Source organism: Puma concolor, chromosome A2, assembly GCF_028749965.1.
Source record: "Puma concolor isolate L17-30 chromosome A2, mPumCon1.1.hap2, whole genome shotgun sequence".
NCBI lineage: Eukaryota > Metazoa > Chordata > Mammalia > Carnivora > Felidae > Puma > Puma concolor.
Genome location: NC_141668.1, coordinates 119,147,290 through 119,164,347, shown reverse-complemented (window position 1 = coordinate 119,164,347; position 17,058 = coordinate 119,147,290). Strand labels below are relative to the sequence as shown.

At 50.8% G+C, this 17,058-nt stretch overlaps 1 protein-coding gene across 15 annotated transcripts in view; it reads right to left on the bottom strand.

Moving 5' to 3' along the window:
- ATP2B2 (ATPase plasma membrane Ca2+ transporting 2) overlaps positions 1–17,058 on the bottom strand; it is a 302,573-nt gene that overhangs the window by 114,554 nt on the left and 170,961 nt on the right. For all 15 annotated transcript variants that reach the window (XM_086697430.1, XM_086697433.1, XM_086697431.1 and 12 more), the window contains one exon: positions 9,324–9,841. In XM_086697430.1, the coding sequence (XP_086553556.1) occupies positions 9,324–9,522 (199 nt within the window). In that variant the 5' untranslated portion in view covers positions 9,523–9,841. The remainder of the gene's footprint in view (positions 1–9,323; positions 9,842–17,058) is intronic.

Genomic DNA, 17,058 nt, shown 5'->3' with positions numbered 1-17,058 from the left:
CCAGTTAATAAGGGCCAAAGTCAGGATGGTCCCCCCTGCATCTTCCTGGCTCAGTGTCTCTTCTAATACAGGTTGGGGGCTGAATGTCCTTTCCCTGCACCCCCTGGGGACCCAACACAAGAGGACGGACAAACCTTCCCTGAGGCCCCACTGTGGGCCAGGCACTCCCTGTGCGTTTTCTCGTTGAATTCACAGACCAGTATGGGCCCTGGAGCTGTTTACCACCTGCCAATTCTACAGATATAAAAACCAAGGTGCTGAGAACTTATATAACCTGGGCCCCAACTCAGGCTTTTAGATACTCTAGTTTACTGCCTTTTTCTAATTTCATCAAAAGTTTTCAAATTTTTTTCTTTTCTTTTTTTAAAACTCTTTGTTAAAAAAAAAAATCTTACCAGATGCTTCACCATGCAAAGCAGATAAAAAAGGAGCTGCTCTGGTACATGGTAGGGCAGGAAGCCCAGAGCTTCACCCACTTATCTCCTTGTACCCTGGGGTGCCTCTGTGGAACCCCAGAGAACGCGGTATGAGAAACACCTTTCCAAACTTCAGTTCTCCTGCATTCAGCAAGTTCTTTGGCTCTTCTGGCCCATGAAGACGAGCTGTACTCTGACCCTCTCCCAACCCCATCCCCATTTTTCACACTCTCACGGACAGCACAGACAAGTTAAATACCTATTACCCAAGCTGGGTCTGCACACATAGCATGAACCAACCAACTAAAAGTCACAGTCTACAAAAATCAATCCCCGGTCTGTGGGCCGGAGTTCTCTGCCCTTTGAGATGTCCCCTCGGCTCCAAGCACAATGCATTCCCCATTTCTTCCCGTGAACGTCCCAGGGCTCACCTCAGGGCCTTTGCTCATGCTGTTCCCTTTCACTAAGAGGGTGCTTTCCTTTCCACCTCTGCATATTCAGCTCATCCCCGTCCTTTGAGACCTAGCTCCCGAGAAAGCCTCTCCTGTATTTGTCCCCCATCAGGCATGGATCCGATCGCCTCCTCCTTTGACCTTCAGCACACTCCCTCTGGCTGCAGAGTTATTTTTGTCAGCAGAAGGCAATAGCTGAAGGATTATGTGTGCATGTTCAGGAGCCAGCCTGCCTGGGTACCAATCCTGGCTGGGCCCCTTTGACTAGTGTTGTTCTGAGCCTCAATTTCCTCATCTGTAAGCTGGGGATATGAACAATTCCTGTCTGAGAGGATGAAATGAGGTAGTGCCAGGGATCCTCCGCAGAGAGCCTGGTCTGAAAGCACTCGATATGTGTTAACGCATCCCTAGTGTCACAGCTGTCACTGGTATCATAGCTAGACGGGGAGGGTCTTCAGGGCAGGGAAGTTTACAACCCAGCTCTGCATACCCCCTTTCCTGGAAGTCTTTAGGGAGCTCTGGAGGGAGAGGGGGTCAGGAGGGGCTCCTCCCTCCTTTCCTCCTCCTGGACTGAGGCCCGGGCCCCTGCCCCTGGCTGCCGTCTCTTACTGGTTCTTGCCTGCCTCTGTGACCTTGGAGTTGTCTCCTGTCTGACATCCTTCTCTCCTTGCCCTGGATGCTTGGATGGAGAGGGAATGTCTTGGAAGGCTGTCCCTGTCTTGGCCGCCCCACCTGTCCTGCGTACAGCCACATCACACAAACACTGCTCCTGAGGAGCCTGGAGAAGAGGAGTGTGGCTCAAGCCTGCACACAGTAAGTGCACAATACATACGTGGTCAGCAAGTGAATGTGTGTCAGCCTACATCTCTGCCTGGCGTGCCTGAAGCAGGAGAAGCAGTGGGACAGTCACTGAGCACCTGTATCCACCGGTTCTGGGAGGTGGGCACTATGATCATGCCCTTAACAAATGGGGATCTTGAGGCTCACAGGGATGCAACGACTCGCTCAAAGTCCTCCAGGGTGGTGGAGTCAGGCCTCAAAGCCCGTGCTCTTTGCATTCCTGAGTAGGCACTTAGTGTTTGGTGCATATTTATTCTGCAGAGCAAAGATCTCTTCAGAGAAAGAATCGGGGCCCCCTGTCTCTCCAAGTGCTTGTTTCCCACTCAAGGGGCTGCTGTGAGGACCACACGAGGCAACCCAGTGGAAGAGCCTGGCCCTGAGGAGTTTGCACACAGCAAGTTACAGCCGCTGGGTAGTTCTGGGACTTGCGTTTTCCATAGTGGGTCTGCACAGCATGGCGCGCACCCATAAACGCTCCGCACAACTGCTTAGAGCCTCCACTCCCCTGTGGGTGCCTGACTGTGCAAAGCACCCACGAGGCCACTCAGCATTGTCTGTGGAAAACGAAGCTCATCCAGTCCTGCTGGAATCCACCCAGAAGCTCTTCGGTCAGCGGCAGGTCAGGGCTTTTGCTACCTGTCCTGTTCTCTTCCGGCCGCACCCAGGCCTGCAGAACTGTTGGCCTAGCACATATTCCGCTGCCTCCGCCTGGGAGAATGGATAGTGTGTCTCAATCAACATGTGGGGTTATCTTATTGATGATTCAGAAAGATGTGAGGGTGGCATTCTGGAAAGCATCCACACGTGATTCATCAGACTTTCACAGAAAGCTAGTGCTTTTAAGGGATGTATTTTTCCTGGTGATGGTGGGGGGGGGTAAGCGTTGCCAATCAGATATGGGGCTTTTTTTTTTTAAAACCCACAGATTCCCCTGGCATTGCTTGGGCCCACTGATCTGCCCAGATAAGCTGCCTTTGTCTTCTCTGCTAACTTAAACCCAATCTGCCCCTACAGTCACACACAGAATCCTCAGCATAGAATAATAACAGCTGACCCCGACATAGCACCTGCCACATGCCAGGCACCAAGCACTTCGTGCATATTACTTGGATCCTCACAGGAACCCTATGAAAGAGGCACTGTTATCGTCCCATGTTACAGATGTGGAAACTGAGGCACAGAGAGGTAGATAACTGGTCCAGTGCTACACAGCTGGAGAAGGAGTGCAGCTGGGATTTGACCGTGACCCCTACTTGGCCACTTCACTGCTGGGACACGAGTCATCTACCTACTTCTTGTGGACTGTCCCAGCTTGTGCCCACTACACTGGTGTAAATGTTAACAGTGCTGTGGTTTGGCTGTGACCCAAACGCTCCTTTACTGTTCAGCTGCTTCCTCAGTTCCACCCTTTCTCCTCATCCAGGCCAAGCTCTCCTCCAGGGCACAGAGCATGCCCACACCCTCCCCGCACAGAGCGGGGCCTTCCATACAGTAGGCCCACAAGCATGTGTGGCCTGTGCCTCTATCTCCCTCTCCCTCCCACAATCTCCATGCGGTCTGGATGGACTGACCTGCATCCCACTGGGGCGAGCATGTGACCCGGATCTGACCTATCCGCCTCTTCCTTCCCCTGGCCGCAGGGATTGCGTCAAGAATGGCCATGTGACTCCAGGTGGCCAAATGAGAATCTGTTCTGGGACCCAGGGGAGGAGACCATGAGGAAAGAGGTGCCTCTGGCTGCTGGGGGGGCCAGGATGGGGGGGTGTTAGCCTGAAGCTAACAGTGTGAGGGCCTGCCCAAGAATGAAACCAACATGGAAGGCAATGGAGGTGAAGGAGAGCAGGAGAGGGACGGACAAAGCCCTTCTGCAGCACTGAGGGTCCTGGATCCAACCTTGCCTGATGCTAGATGGTCTCTGCACCTTTCATTTGGCACAGGCCAGAAAAAACCGTGTTTGCATAAGCCAGTTTGAGATGGGTTTCTATCAAATGGAATCCTAATGGATAGAAATACTCAGGGAATACGGGAAGATGATTCTTTGGCAGAAAACTTTGAAAGTATTTTCAACTCACTGTCTCCAAACGTGGCACAATTCCCATTTCAGGTCCAGAGAGTGTGGGCGTCTTGCCCCCGAGGTCAGGAGCCTGCTTGGTGACAGAGGGGAGGCCAGAGCACCCCCTATGCAGCTTCCCCTCCTCCACCCATGCAAGTATCTGAGAAGGCAACTGCATTTCCTCAGCCTTTTTTTTTTTTTTTTCATTTTAGAGAGAGACAGAGAGAGCATGTATGTGTGTGTGGGGGGGGGGTGGGGAGGGGCAGAGGAAGAGAGAGAGAATCTTAAGTTCAGTGCGCAGCCTGATGTGGGGCTTGATCTCACGACCCTGCTGAAGTCAAGAATCAGACTCAACTGACTGAGCCACCCAGGTGCCCCACTTCCTCAGCTTCTTATATACTTGGATGAGCTTTTCTCCTCCAGACCTCACCCCTGAGAGTCCTGGGTTCCACAACGGAACATGGGCCACTTCACCTGAAGACCCCGGTTGAGAGGCATTCTTGCACATCTCGGGCCAGGCAGTGAATTCCCCACATGGACCCCATGTCTGAGCGGTGCCCAGCCTTACCCTGCCTGGCACACTGCTGAATCTGTGGCTGCCTCGGTTTCCCTATCAACCTCTCCGGGCCCCCGTGATGCATGGGGAGATGGAGAACATGGAGAAATAGAGCGTCACAATGATAAACAGATGATCCCCACTGCCTGGGACCCAGAGACATTTAAGACACACGTGGCCCTCACACCCTCCCCCGTGCCCAGCTGGTGGCAGCTCTGTGGATGATGACACGGTCCCTGCCGGGTCCGCGGATGTTCTGGTTTAACACTGTGTTTATGCAACATGAGGCACCGTCCCCATGATCCGCTCTCCTCTCCTCCCTCAGCCCCACTCTCTCCTCCACTTGGGCAGGCGGCAGGATTCATACAAAATTAACCGGAGGTTCTGTTTCACAACACTCCAGTATCCAGTTCCCACCCCACCCTGCTGCTGCCCCACCTTCTTTGTCCCCTTCTCTCCCCCACCAGGAAACACACAATGCAGGGGGCACCCAGAGGGACCTGTCTGAGCTGCCCCTTCTGACAGCCCGAGGTGCAGGTGTTAGGAAGTGAAGGACAAGGGATGTTCCTGCCCAGCAGCTCAGGGCAATGCCACTCTGAGCTTGGGGAACTGAAGCCAGTTCCATGGGTGACACAGTGTCTCGTGTGTCCTGTGTCCTGTCCCCTGGCTACAGCCTTCCATTCCACCCCGCACCAGGGGTATCCCCAACCTCTTCTGTCTCCCTCCCTTCTTCTTATTTTTTTATTTTATTTTAAAGAGATAGAGGGAGAGACAGAGGGAGAGAGAGAAGGATGGAGAGAGAGAAGGATAGAGAGAGAGAGGAAGAGAGGGAGAGAGGAAGAGAAAGCGTGCGAGCAGGGGAGGGGGCAGAGGAAGAGAGAGAGAGAATCTTAAGCAGGCTCTGTGCTCAGTGCGGAGCCCACATGGGGCTTGATCTCACGACTGTGAGATCATGATTTGAGCCAAAATCCAGAGTGTCAAGACACTCAACTGACCAAGCCACCTCGGTGCCCATCCCCTTCCCTTCTTTCGGTGAATATGTGTTCAATCCCCCAGGTGTTGTACCAAGTGCTGGGGACACGGTGGAGAATGACAAACAGCTCCTGCCTCTGGGGGCTCACAGGCCACTCATCACCCATCTTTCCAGACTCATCACAAAGTAGCCTACTCTGGGAAGCCTTCTCTGGTAGCACTTTTACTCTTTGCTCAGTACCGTCTTATTTAATCGCCCCATTTCTTTCATGAGGATATGGTCCATGCGTGTTGTTGTTGTAAGAAATATTTGGTTATAATAATAATGACAATGAATGTTATTTTGGAAGTGTCTAGGATATGCTATATGCCACACTAAGCCCTTCATGTGGATTATCTAATATTCACATCCTGTGAGGTAGGTAGTGTTATTATTCCCATTTCACAGATAAGGCAATGGAGGCTTGCTTGGGGAAGTTAACTGAATTCTTCCGGTATGTCTCTTGAAGATAAGTGTCCCTTGAAGAGTAAGCCTGTCAGAATTTGAAGCTGGGCCTTGGGCTCTATTGTCCTATGCTGGAAGGGTATGGAAGGAAAGGAAGCAGTGGAGGGTAAGGAGGGAAGGGCATCACCAGAGTGGAACAGAACCAACAGTGGAAGAGGAAAGAAAGAGAACTCATTTCAGGGAGAGAGGCCCTCATAGGGAGCCCGTTTACCCCAGAGTTGTCACTAGAGTCAGGACTTCAGGGGGAAAGTCCAACACTGTCAGGTCATGGGAAGTAGGTGGTACCCCGGGTGGGAGTTGAATTCTCCTGGTGTCAACCTCCCTCTATCACTTGCAGAGATCTTTTTGCCTAAAATTAGCTGGATGTGAAGGGGAAGGCTAATTTATGCACGGCCTGGAGCAGTTTCCTGTAGAGTGACTCAGAGGCCGGCTCCTTGCTGACGTGAGCAGACCAGGGGCACAGAGGGTGTCGGGAATGGCCAACCTGAGTCCCCGTCCAGACCTGGCACAGCCGCAGACCACATGGCTTTTAAGCTGGGGGTTAGGGCTGGAGGCCAAGCAAGCATTTCTCGAAGTCAGAAGAGGGCTAAACAGGGCAGGACAAATGCTGAACATGAGAGAAAAGGTGGCCCCCAACTACTCAGGCCCTTATCGCACAGAAGGCTTCTTTAGAGGACTGTTCCCAGGTGCACACGCTTGGCTCAGGTGTGAAGGCACCTCTGGGGTGCTGTGTTCAAGAGAGCTGTGTTCAAAGTCTGCTCTGATGGGAACTGTGGTGGTGACCTTGAGCCCTCAGGCTTCTCATCCACGAAATGGGATAGCCACGCATGCTTCTAGGAACACGTGCAATGAGAACACAGAAGGGCCTGGGAAAAAGTAGTCACACCGTTCACGGACATTGGCCAGCATTCCATGAGGGTTAGGTTCCACCTTTTCCAGAGGACATGCTTCTTCCAGAGTAATGATAACCATAATGAAAACAACAGCAACAGGAGCTGACACTTATAAAGCACTTAGAGACGGGGCACTCGGCCTAATCTCATTCAACGTTCACAACCCATTTTACCAATGCGGAAATGGAGGTGGTTAGTCTCTGGGGCTGAGTCCTAACACGTAGCACTATCCATGCACCAGGCATTGTTCTAAGCCACTGCACTCTGCCCTCACCACCCTACGAGACAGTCACTATTATGATCCCATTTTACAACCGAGGGAACCGAGGCACAGAGTGGTGGATACCTTGCCCAGAATCCCACATCTGGTAAATGGCAGGGCTGGGATTTGAACCCAGGTCACCCAAGTCTGAGGTCAATAGCATTCCGCTCTTTTGCCTCTCCCCAAACCTCTTCCAGCTCTACCTGCACCTGGGAGATCCTTCTAGGGACCAACACAGCAGAGGCTCTGGTTAGTCCTGCAGCGGGCTTTCCTCCTTCTCAGGGATCTATCCCATCAGAGATCTCATTGGGTCCTCATGAAAAATTCGGAAGCCAAGACCCAGCGAGGTCAGACAAAAGGCCCCAAACACACACAGCTGACAGGCAGCAGAGCAATGTTCTGAGCTGTCATCATTCTCTCCACTGTAAAGATGAGAAAACCGGGTCTCCTTTATTCCCACATAACGCCTACCTTTTTGCAAGTACACTGGCATTCTGCGGGATTCCACCTAAGAAATGCTGTTTTATGCCATGCTACATGCTTTTCCTTCTCTTTTCTCCATAGCCAAGTTCCAATGCCTCCTCCTACAGGAAGCCTTCCTTGACCTTCACGGCCCACCCACCTCGCCTCTCCTCTGAGCTCTGGGGTCCACGCTACACTTGGGCTGAATTATGTGCTGTTTTGGCTGCTCAGCCATATGAGCTGCTCCCTGTGGGCCACGTCTCAGGGTTTTACTGGGCAGTTATCCAACCTCGTCTGTGTCAGGTACCAGACTGGGAACTAGATGGGTGGAGAGGAGCAGGACAGGATCCCTGCCCTTTGGTGTGCTCCTGCTTTCCCAGCAGGACGCACTGGGGGACACAGTAAACCAAATGGTAATGGCCCCGGACGGTGCTGGAGCTTGGCCACAGGCCGTTCAATTTCCCAGGGTCCAAGAGCCTGTCAGGGGGGAGGGGAGGGTGGGGTTCTTAACACCAAGGTTTGTCTCGTATGCCAAGGTCCATGGCTTTGCTTGGAGGGGCTCTGCGAATGTGCTGATAGCGTGAGCCATGTCTGTAGTATGTGGGTGTTTTTTGTTTTTTTGTTTTTTTCTGGGAAAAAGGACTACAGTTTCATTAGGTTCTCCAGAAGGTCCGAGGCCCAGAGACACTTAAGATTTTCCAACTCAAGAGAATCTCCTCGTCCCATAGAAAAGACAAAGATGACCAGGGCAACACTGCCTCCCGGAAGGCTAGTGTGCCAACCTCATGGCGGAGATGAGCACGGACCATTCTGCCACAGACTAGGGTTCACATGAGGCCCAGGAGCCCCCAGGCAGGACTCCCTCCTGTCTTGGGGCACACATAGCCGTTCTCAAGCCCTGGGCTACTATTCTCCTCCCCACCCTCAAACAAAACCAAACAACACCAAGAGAGCAAGGTGTTTCTAAACTTCTGCTTAGGTGAGCAGCTGGGTCCCTAAGCAGCCTCTATAGGAAATGCGTTGAGGGTTGGTACCCAGCAGTGCCCAGGGCATGGGGACTGGAGTCAGGAGACAGGACAGGAGGGACCTTTTGGCCTTGGATTTCTCATCTCTCACATGGGGATAAGAATTCAAATGCTGTCTTCCAGCTTGTGATCTGTGCTTGGGGGAGAGATTATCATCCACTTTTTAGAATAATAATGGCTGCCACTTATTGAGCACCTACTGTATGCTCAGGCTTCTAGTAGGCACTGTGAGGTAGCCATCGGTTCCATTTTCCACAGGAAGAAACTGAGGCTCATTGCAGCCTCTTTGCATGGGGAGTGCTGTGGAGGTGCCTCACACCCATATCTTTGGGGTTTATGCAGGGAATTCTTCTCCCTCATGGCAAGGGGAAAGTGATAGTGGGAATGGTGACACACACTCTATGCTCTGGTGCTCAGGCTGGGCTGGTTTCTCTTCCTTCTGCCTCACAGCGGGTGACCTGGCTTTGGTCCCCTTCAGAGGAGCACCCAGAAGCTGAAACTCTCTCTCTCCCAAGATCCTAGGCCTGTTCATTTTCTCAGTTACACAAAAGCCCCACACCCATCTCCAGGGCAAGACACATACGGGTATCTGTCACCTTTCCCGTGACGGCCCATCTTCTTGCCTTCCCTGTCTTCCAGCAGTTCCATGGCCTATGGCTGCCCCAGACACCTAGGGAGCCACCATCAGAGTTTGGATTTGGGACAGCTGGGCACAACCCAGGCCAGTGACGTGGGTTATGGAGCTGGATTTGAATGCACAGTAGCAATGCTGTGGTCCCATGCTTAAACCCAGATGAGGGGGGTTCCTGGGTTCTGGGGAAGGGAGGCCAGGGATTGGGTGTCTAGATCCCAAATCCAAGCACTGTGTTCAAGTCTTCCACACCTACCTTCCACAGGTGAAGTCTTGAGGCGCCGGCAGATGGCTTCAGTGTCCCCATAAGTCTCCTTGATCTTGACCACAGCCTCGGTGCCCCGTAGCTCCATTAGGGAGCGGAGCTCCTCCATTGTGCACCCGAACTCGCCCCCATGGCTCGACTCATTTCTTTGGTTTTTGGAGTAAAAATCGCTGTTGGTCATGTCACCCATGTTTGCCCCAGTCCCTGCTCAGGGTGGGCCCGAGAGTCAGCGCTGGACAAGAGGCTGCTGGGCGATGGCTCCGTGTGCCTGTCCTTAGCACAACCTCACTGGATGACTGTGGCTCCCGGTGGCCGACTTTGGGTCCCAGGGGGAGGGGGCGGCCGAGGTGGGCTGGCGACAGCGGTGGTGAGCTCCAAGGGGTGTCCCTGGGCACGGGGCAACGTCCAGGGGCCGGAGGGGCTCAGGGCTGTAGACCCAGGAGTCTCCATTCAGTGGGGCCCATGCTGCTCCCTGGAGCTGGCATCTACATGGTCAGGGGTGGTGGCTCCTGTGGGGGCAAGCACAGAGTGGTGACAAGGGTCAGGCACTGAAGGCTTCATGGGACAGGTGCTTAGGAAGGCCCAGCCTGCATGTGCTTGTACACACACAAACCACCCCAAATAACAACCACTACATATACACATACCCTAACGTGGGTGTTTCATACCATACCCCATAGCACAGCAGCAAACACTGTAGACCCAAATATACTGTGCCCACTTGGGCACTCCACAATATACCACCCCCAAACCACAGCCTGGTGCAACCTTGTAACATGCCCTAACCCCCTAATCGTCCACTCTGCTATTTAACACATTGACTTCATGACATGCACCCTGGTGTATACACACCCTCTGACCTATACAGCTCAGGGTGCTCTGTACACCTAACCTGCCTACTTTTAGGTCCCACCCCCCTGCCATACACATACACCAACACACGAGTCCCACTTCACACATACCCTGGTGGACACCCCCCTTGGCACCATAAACACTGTCACATGCAGTCATGCTTCTAGAAATACATCTTAATATTCCCACTCCCTTCCTCAAAAATACCTGTGCTCACAGTCTTGTTTACGCACACACACCACGCTCTCATGATCCGGAGCATAACCCCATCCATCCCCCAAGTACAGAGCCCCCAGGTCCCCCAGCATATATGCTTCCTTCATCCATGCCACCTACATCTGCTGATACACTGTTATCCCCCCTTTGGTTTCCCAGGCATGGGAATGGGAGAAAGCCTCCCACTTTCACCTGTAGCCCCCAACCACATTCATCAAGGCCCTTGGTCTGGCCAGAGGAGTCAGCTCATGCATATTCACCAGGATGTCACTGAGGACCCCGCTTGGCCCCAAGCATGAGCTGGGGTGCATGGAGCCCTCACCTGGGGGGCGGGGGTGCACAGTTCAGCACCACGGACAGCAGCCACGACGTCCTTCGGGGAGCCCGGGAGAAGAGAGCACGGACTTCTCCCTGCTGGCCTGCCTGGCCACCCTTGCAGAAGTGCCGTATCTGCAGGGCTGCCAGGAGAGAATCCAATCCACCCCGACACCCAATACCGGTGTCCAAGGCCCCCGGCAAGCGTTGGGTGACAAAGGGCCTCTGCTGAGCTTGGCTGGGCCTGGCATGGGGACTGGCCCCACCCAGTAGGCATAGACACCTGGCCATCCTAGGTCCAGGACGGTAAGGGGGAGGGGTGGGGAGAGGAAGATGGGATTGAGCCCCTGACCTAGCCCCAATTCTTTCCCCTTGTCCCCTGTCCCATCTCTTTGCTTCACCATCCTTTCCTCTTGCACAAAATTTTAGTGTTGGAGGCATTTTAGACTCAATTTCATTTTCTCAGTAAGGAACTGGAAGCTCAGAGATGGAAAGGAACTTGTCCAGAGTCACACACAGGGAGGCAGTCCAGAGGTGGGATGGTCTCTGGACTCCCAGCCTGGTGCTTCTTCCCCTTCCCCTAGGGGGCGCTCCCTCCTTATTCTGAAGAGCAGAGGCTGATGGGTGAACAGTGCCTGATGGCAGTGAACAAGACAGGTTCTACAGTCAGAGCAAGATGGGTTCAAATCCAAGTCCTCTCAAATCCTGGCTATGGGACCCTGGGCGAGTCCTTTCATTTTCCCAAGGTTCTGTTTCCTCATTTGCAAAATAATAATTATTGACCCCTCTACCTCCCAATTTATTGGGAACTAATTATAAACCACATTCAAATTTGTCGTATTTCCACCTGGGTTGTGGGGCTTCCCAGCTATGGGTCATAGGGTGCTGGAGCCACTGGAGAAACTTTCCATGCCTTACAGGAGGGCAGCTGTATTCAAGGGTGCAGTAGGAAGCCTTATTTTTATCCTGGGAGCAGCAAGTATCTTATAGAATGGAATATAAAATGGTCCTGATGTCTTTAGCAGAGACACAAGACACCAAAGAAAGAGTGTGCTTGGGGCTCCCACCCCCAGTCCTGTAGGAGCACTTATGGTCCTTGGCCATCTGAGCATGCACCACTCCCAGAAACCATGAGTTGGGTTTGACCCCAAAGGTGTATCCTTATGAAGAGCGGCTAAGGAAGGGCCCAAGGATGCCTGTGTGTGGACATGCCATAGAGGTTAGCTGCAGGAGAACTAAGAACTACAGTCTCTGGGTTCAAATTCTAGCTCCTCCACCTCCTAGTAGAATGGGAATCAAATGAATTTAATATCATCTAAAAAAAAAAGGAAAGAGGAATAATAATATCTACCTTATAGGTACTATGAGGCTTAGATGAGTTATTTCCTGAAAAATAAAATATTACAACCAAACCAATAATACTATTCCCATACAACACACGAAGGAACTGAGGCCAAGAGAGGTGAAGCAACTTGCCCAAGGTCACAGAGCTGGTAAGTGCCAGAGTTGGAATTTGAACTCAGGCAGTCTGGATCCAGAGGCACACCCTTAATCAGGACACTATGCTGCCTCCTCTTGTGAATCTCTCTCATGGGGTTCTCATGGGGTTCTTACGATGCATAAATAAAGTGCCGTATGTGAACAAGAAAGTGCTTTGCAAGCCACAAGGGATTTCCTAAACCCGAGGTGCTGTTTTCTATCTATCCCCCTGCTACCTGCAGGGTGCCTTACAGGCACTGATAATTACATCCCTGGCAGCATGAGCTACGAGAATCGTTAAGAGTAATTATATTTACAATGACAATAGTAGGCACGAGTTAATGGGCTACTGGTGATTTTAACTATTGTGTTAAGATGAACAATGATCTTCAACCATGTATTTACCCATCTACCTATCCATCCATCCATTCAATAATTGTATTTCAGGCATCTACTCTGTGCCAGGCACTGGACAATCCAGACTGAGTTCCCACCCTCCAGAAACTGACATTGGGGATGAGAGACAATTAAATGAGTGACTTCTATAACATGATTGGTTTCCCATTATGGGGAGTGATAGTTGCTGTAGATATCTAGAGCAGGAAGATCTGATCTGGCCCAGGGTATCAGGAAAGATTTCTCCTCTCATTATGAGTAAGGAATATTTTTTTCCCCATGCAGGTAAAGCAGGACTTAAGCCAAAAGATGAACAGAGAAGAAACTCAAATATACAGCTGTCTATTACTAACGGGTTGGGAGAGACATACTAAAAGGTGCAGGAAGGGACCTGTACATATGGAGGGAGGCAATTCTGGGATAACAAAATTAGTTAAAAATCAGAAATCTGCCTCTGTAGATAAATGATCTTAAACTTCCTTCTTTGAATAAAAACAGAACAAAACAAAATGAACTTCCTTCTTTGAGATTTCCCATTGCAGCTACCTCTTCTGATATGGCTTTTCCCCCACCACTTGTCCCCTACTCCTGTATCTCATGGGTGCATGTATGAGACAACCCTTGTTCTGGGCATCTTGGTTTGTCCTAACTTGTAGAGCTCACCTCGGTACTGGATCTGACTGTGTGATTTGCTTGATTTGAAAATGTGAAGTCCACGGGCACAGAAGCATCTATATGATGCTGCACAAATGATCTTCTGGCAGACGGAACTGAAGACCTGCTAGCTTGTATAGAATTCACTGAAAACTCCATACTTGCCCCATATCTGTCATAGAGCACTCTCCACTATCTGGGCCTTCCCCACCCAGACAATGGCTTGTTCTGCTCAGCACAGTGCACTTTCCTTGGAAGCCTTCTCTGACCACCCAGGAGTGTGTAAATGCTCCCAACTCCGGACACCTCTCGTATCATACTGCACTTCACACTTTATTGTTCAGGCCTACTTAGGTGTGTCCCTTTCTTGGGAGCCTGAGAGCTCTGTGTGAACAGTAGCCATGTCTGTTTTGTACCTAGTATGGTGCCTGACATTCAGAAGGCACTCTATAAATGCTTGGTGAATGAATGGATCAGCCCTTGGGTCATCTGTCTTTGGGAGGTATGACTTTAGATAGGTCCTCATACCTTAGTTTCCTCATCTATAAAATGGAGTTGGGATTCCTCTCCATATATGTTGCAGGTTTGCTGGAGGTCTGAAAAGATGTCAGAATCAGTAGTTGCATTTTTTCCTTTGAGATACATCCCCTATCCTCCACTCCCCAGTGTCTCTTTGTTATAATAAGGCATGGGTGTGAGGCTAAAACTAGAGCAGGCAGCTGTCTCCTTAGCCAAAGCCCACCAGACTCTGATTTTCTTACTGCCTCACTCAAATACCCACATGAGCTACCACTCTATGGCTGAGGGATTAAATGAGCTGTGTGACTTTGGAGAAGTCACCTAGCCTCCTTGGGCCCCATCTGCCAAGTGGAGTTGACCTACCTGTCTTGCAGGTTGCTGTGGTAATGACTGATACACCTGTGTGTGGGCTCTTGGTGTGGCTCCTGGCCTGGAACAGACACTCTACAACACTGGCTTCTGTGCCTCTGCCTGACCCCTCTGCACCCCCTTCTTGGCAAGTGCAGCTTTCTCATTGTTGTGATGAGATTCATTTGCAGCCAGCACTCAACATGGTTCAGTCACCTCTGCCCTAAGCAATGGGCACACAGGCTGCTATGGACTCAATGTGCCCCTCAAGTTCATGCGTTGAAATCCGAATCCCCGATGTGATGGTATTAGGAGGTGGGGCCTTTGGGAAGTGCTTAGGTCATGAGGGTGGAGCCCTCATGAATGGAATTAGTGCTCTTATGAAGAGACATGAGAGAAATAATCTTTTTCGGCCATGTGAGCACACAGTGTGAAGACGGCCATCTGCAAGCCAGGAAGAGGGCTCTCATTAGGAATTGAATCTGCCAGCACCTTAATCTTGGACTTCCCCACCTCCAAACATGTGAGAAACACATTTATGTTGTTTAAGCTACTCAGTCTATGGTATTTTGTTATAGCATTCTGAGCTGACTGAGACATTGGCCTGAGCAAGCCATATAGCCAGGGTCCAGAGAGCTTGAGCAACCCATCAGGGGTCACAGAGCCAAAGGGGGTCAGAGGCCCATTGAAAAGTCCCTCTCGGTTTTCTAAGCTCTAGCTGTGTGACCTTGACCAAGCCCCTTTTCTTCCTGGGCTCAGTTTCCCCATGTGGACAGTGAAGGAATTGGACATGTTCTCTGGGGTTCCTTCAGGCTCTGATGCAGCAGGCCCTTCAGAATCCAGGGGAATGTTCCGATAATATTAGATTTATGCATTTCAGTTTCATCTTATTAGCATTTAAATGACTGTATTGTTACATTTCAATGACTCAAGAATAGGTTAGGGGCGCCTTAATAAAAGTCTCTGCCAGGAGGGATGCTGGCAGAGGAAGGAGCAATGTTTTTTTTTTTTTTTTTTTTGAAGTTAATTTAACAAAGAAGTAATCTATCTTTTGAAGGAAGGATTAAAAAAAAACCCCACCAAAACCCCAAACCAACAGCTTTTTAAATCCTAACTGAAGGATGATAGCTGGGACAATTACAAATGAAATATGTACTAAAAATAACTTTCAGATGCAGAACCCTTCTGTTTTAAGACATGCTGAATTTAAATGCCACCTTAATAAGTATTTTGAAAGTTCCTTTTTCCTTTGAGTTGTCAGTAGTTCCAATGGCAGATGTGGGGAACCCAGGTCCCATTTGGAGATCTTGGGCAATGAGGCCTGGTGCTGCCCATTTGACAGCTTTGTGGCTTGGGCAAGGCTCTTAACTCCTCCCTGTGCCTCAGTTTCCTCCTCCTTACACAGAGCCAACTGGACAGCCTACTTCATAGGGTTGTGTGAGGACTTATCAAGATAGAGCTTGGCCCAATTCCAGGCACAGAGGAAGAACTTGGTAAATGGTGACTGTTCTTACAATATCAGTTGAACTTACTTCCTGCCTCTGTCCTCTGCTCACCCACGTTGTCCCCCATGCTACTGTCCTTAGCTCAGAACTCAGACCAACTGTACCACAATACCACTGGCACTGCTCTGAAGGATGGGGAGGGTCCTAGTTTGTATAGCACAACATGCAAGCTTTGCCTCCCCTCTGCTCTGGTCCCAACTAACTAGTTCCTTTGGGGCAGGACATTTTCTTTCCTCTCCTGGATGCAAATTCTGGCCTTTCAGGAGTGCCTCCCACGCCCTGGTGATGGGAACCCTCCTCCTTGGTGCTGACCCAGGGAAATGGGTTAACTCAGCCAGGCAGCTGGAGACAAAGGGACAACTGCTTCTCCTTCAACCTCACCTGGAGAGTCATAGTCCCTCTGGGAGAGGGAAATGTCCTTTATGTGTGTGCGTGTGTATGAGAAGGAGAGAGCCTGATGGGTCTGGAGCGACTATGTGAGTGTGGGTGTGCCTGTCACTGTGAGTTCGCAGGGTCAGCGTCAGTGTGTTATGGTGGACGTTCAGCACAGCCAGTACATAGTCTGGGGACACACCTGAGTCAAAAGGAGTATGAAAATGCCAGTATCAGGCTGAGCCTGGAAGTGACTGTGTGTGTGTGTGTGTGTGTGTGTGTGTGTGTGTGTAGGTATGTGTGTGTGTTAGAGGGTCCCTGTGGTGTGTCAGCAGACATGTGCTTAGTGTCAGTGACCCTGAAGGACACGACTTGCTGTGTGCAGGTCTACTCAGCATGAATGCGTGTCTGTGAATGTGAGACAGAAATGTCTGTACCCACTCCCATCTGAGTGTGCAAGCCCCATGGTGTGTGTGTGTGTGTGTGTGTGTGTGTGTGTGTGTGCACACGCATGTGCATCAAAGTTGACAATGACAATTTCAGCTTGGAATTCTCACAGTTGGGGAGACAGAATGAAGAAAGAGGAAGGGAATTGAAAATGAATACCTCAGAAGCAAATTTAGTGCTATTTTTAGAAAACTCCTATCCTGTTAACCAGAAAAGGAAAATCTAAAAAAAAAAAAAAAAAAAAAAAGTCCCACAGAAACAGCCACGCATCAGCCTTGAAGGCAGATGGCAGAATCAGGGCCAGGGGGTGGGCTGTTAGGGACCTGGGTTTTCTTGCATAGCTTTTTGCCCTCCTGTCTGGTCTGAGGGAGGGTCAGTCCAGCCCTTAGCTGCCCACCAGGGTCAACTCCCTCTACTGTCCCCTGTTCTTCAGAGGAGCTGCCAATGTTAGGTGGTAGGAAAAACTCAGTTTCTGGTCCTATAGGTGCCTCATGTACTCACTCATCCACCCACCCATCCATCCATCCTTCCATCCGTCCATCCATTCTTCAGCTGTCTGTCCATGTGTCCATCTCTCCAACTTTCCATCTACCCACCAAAAAAATGTGAGGAGGCGCATCTCA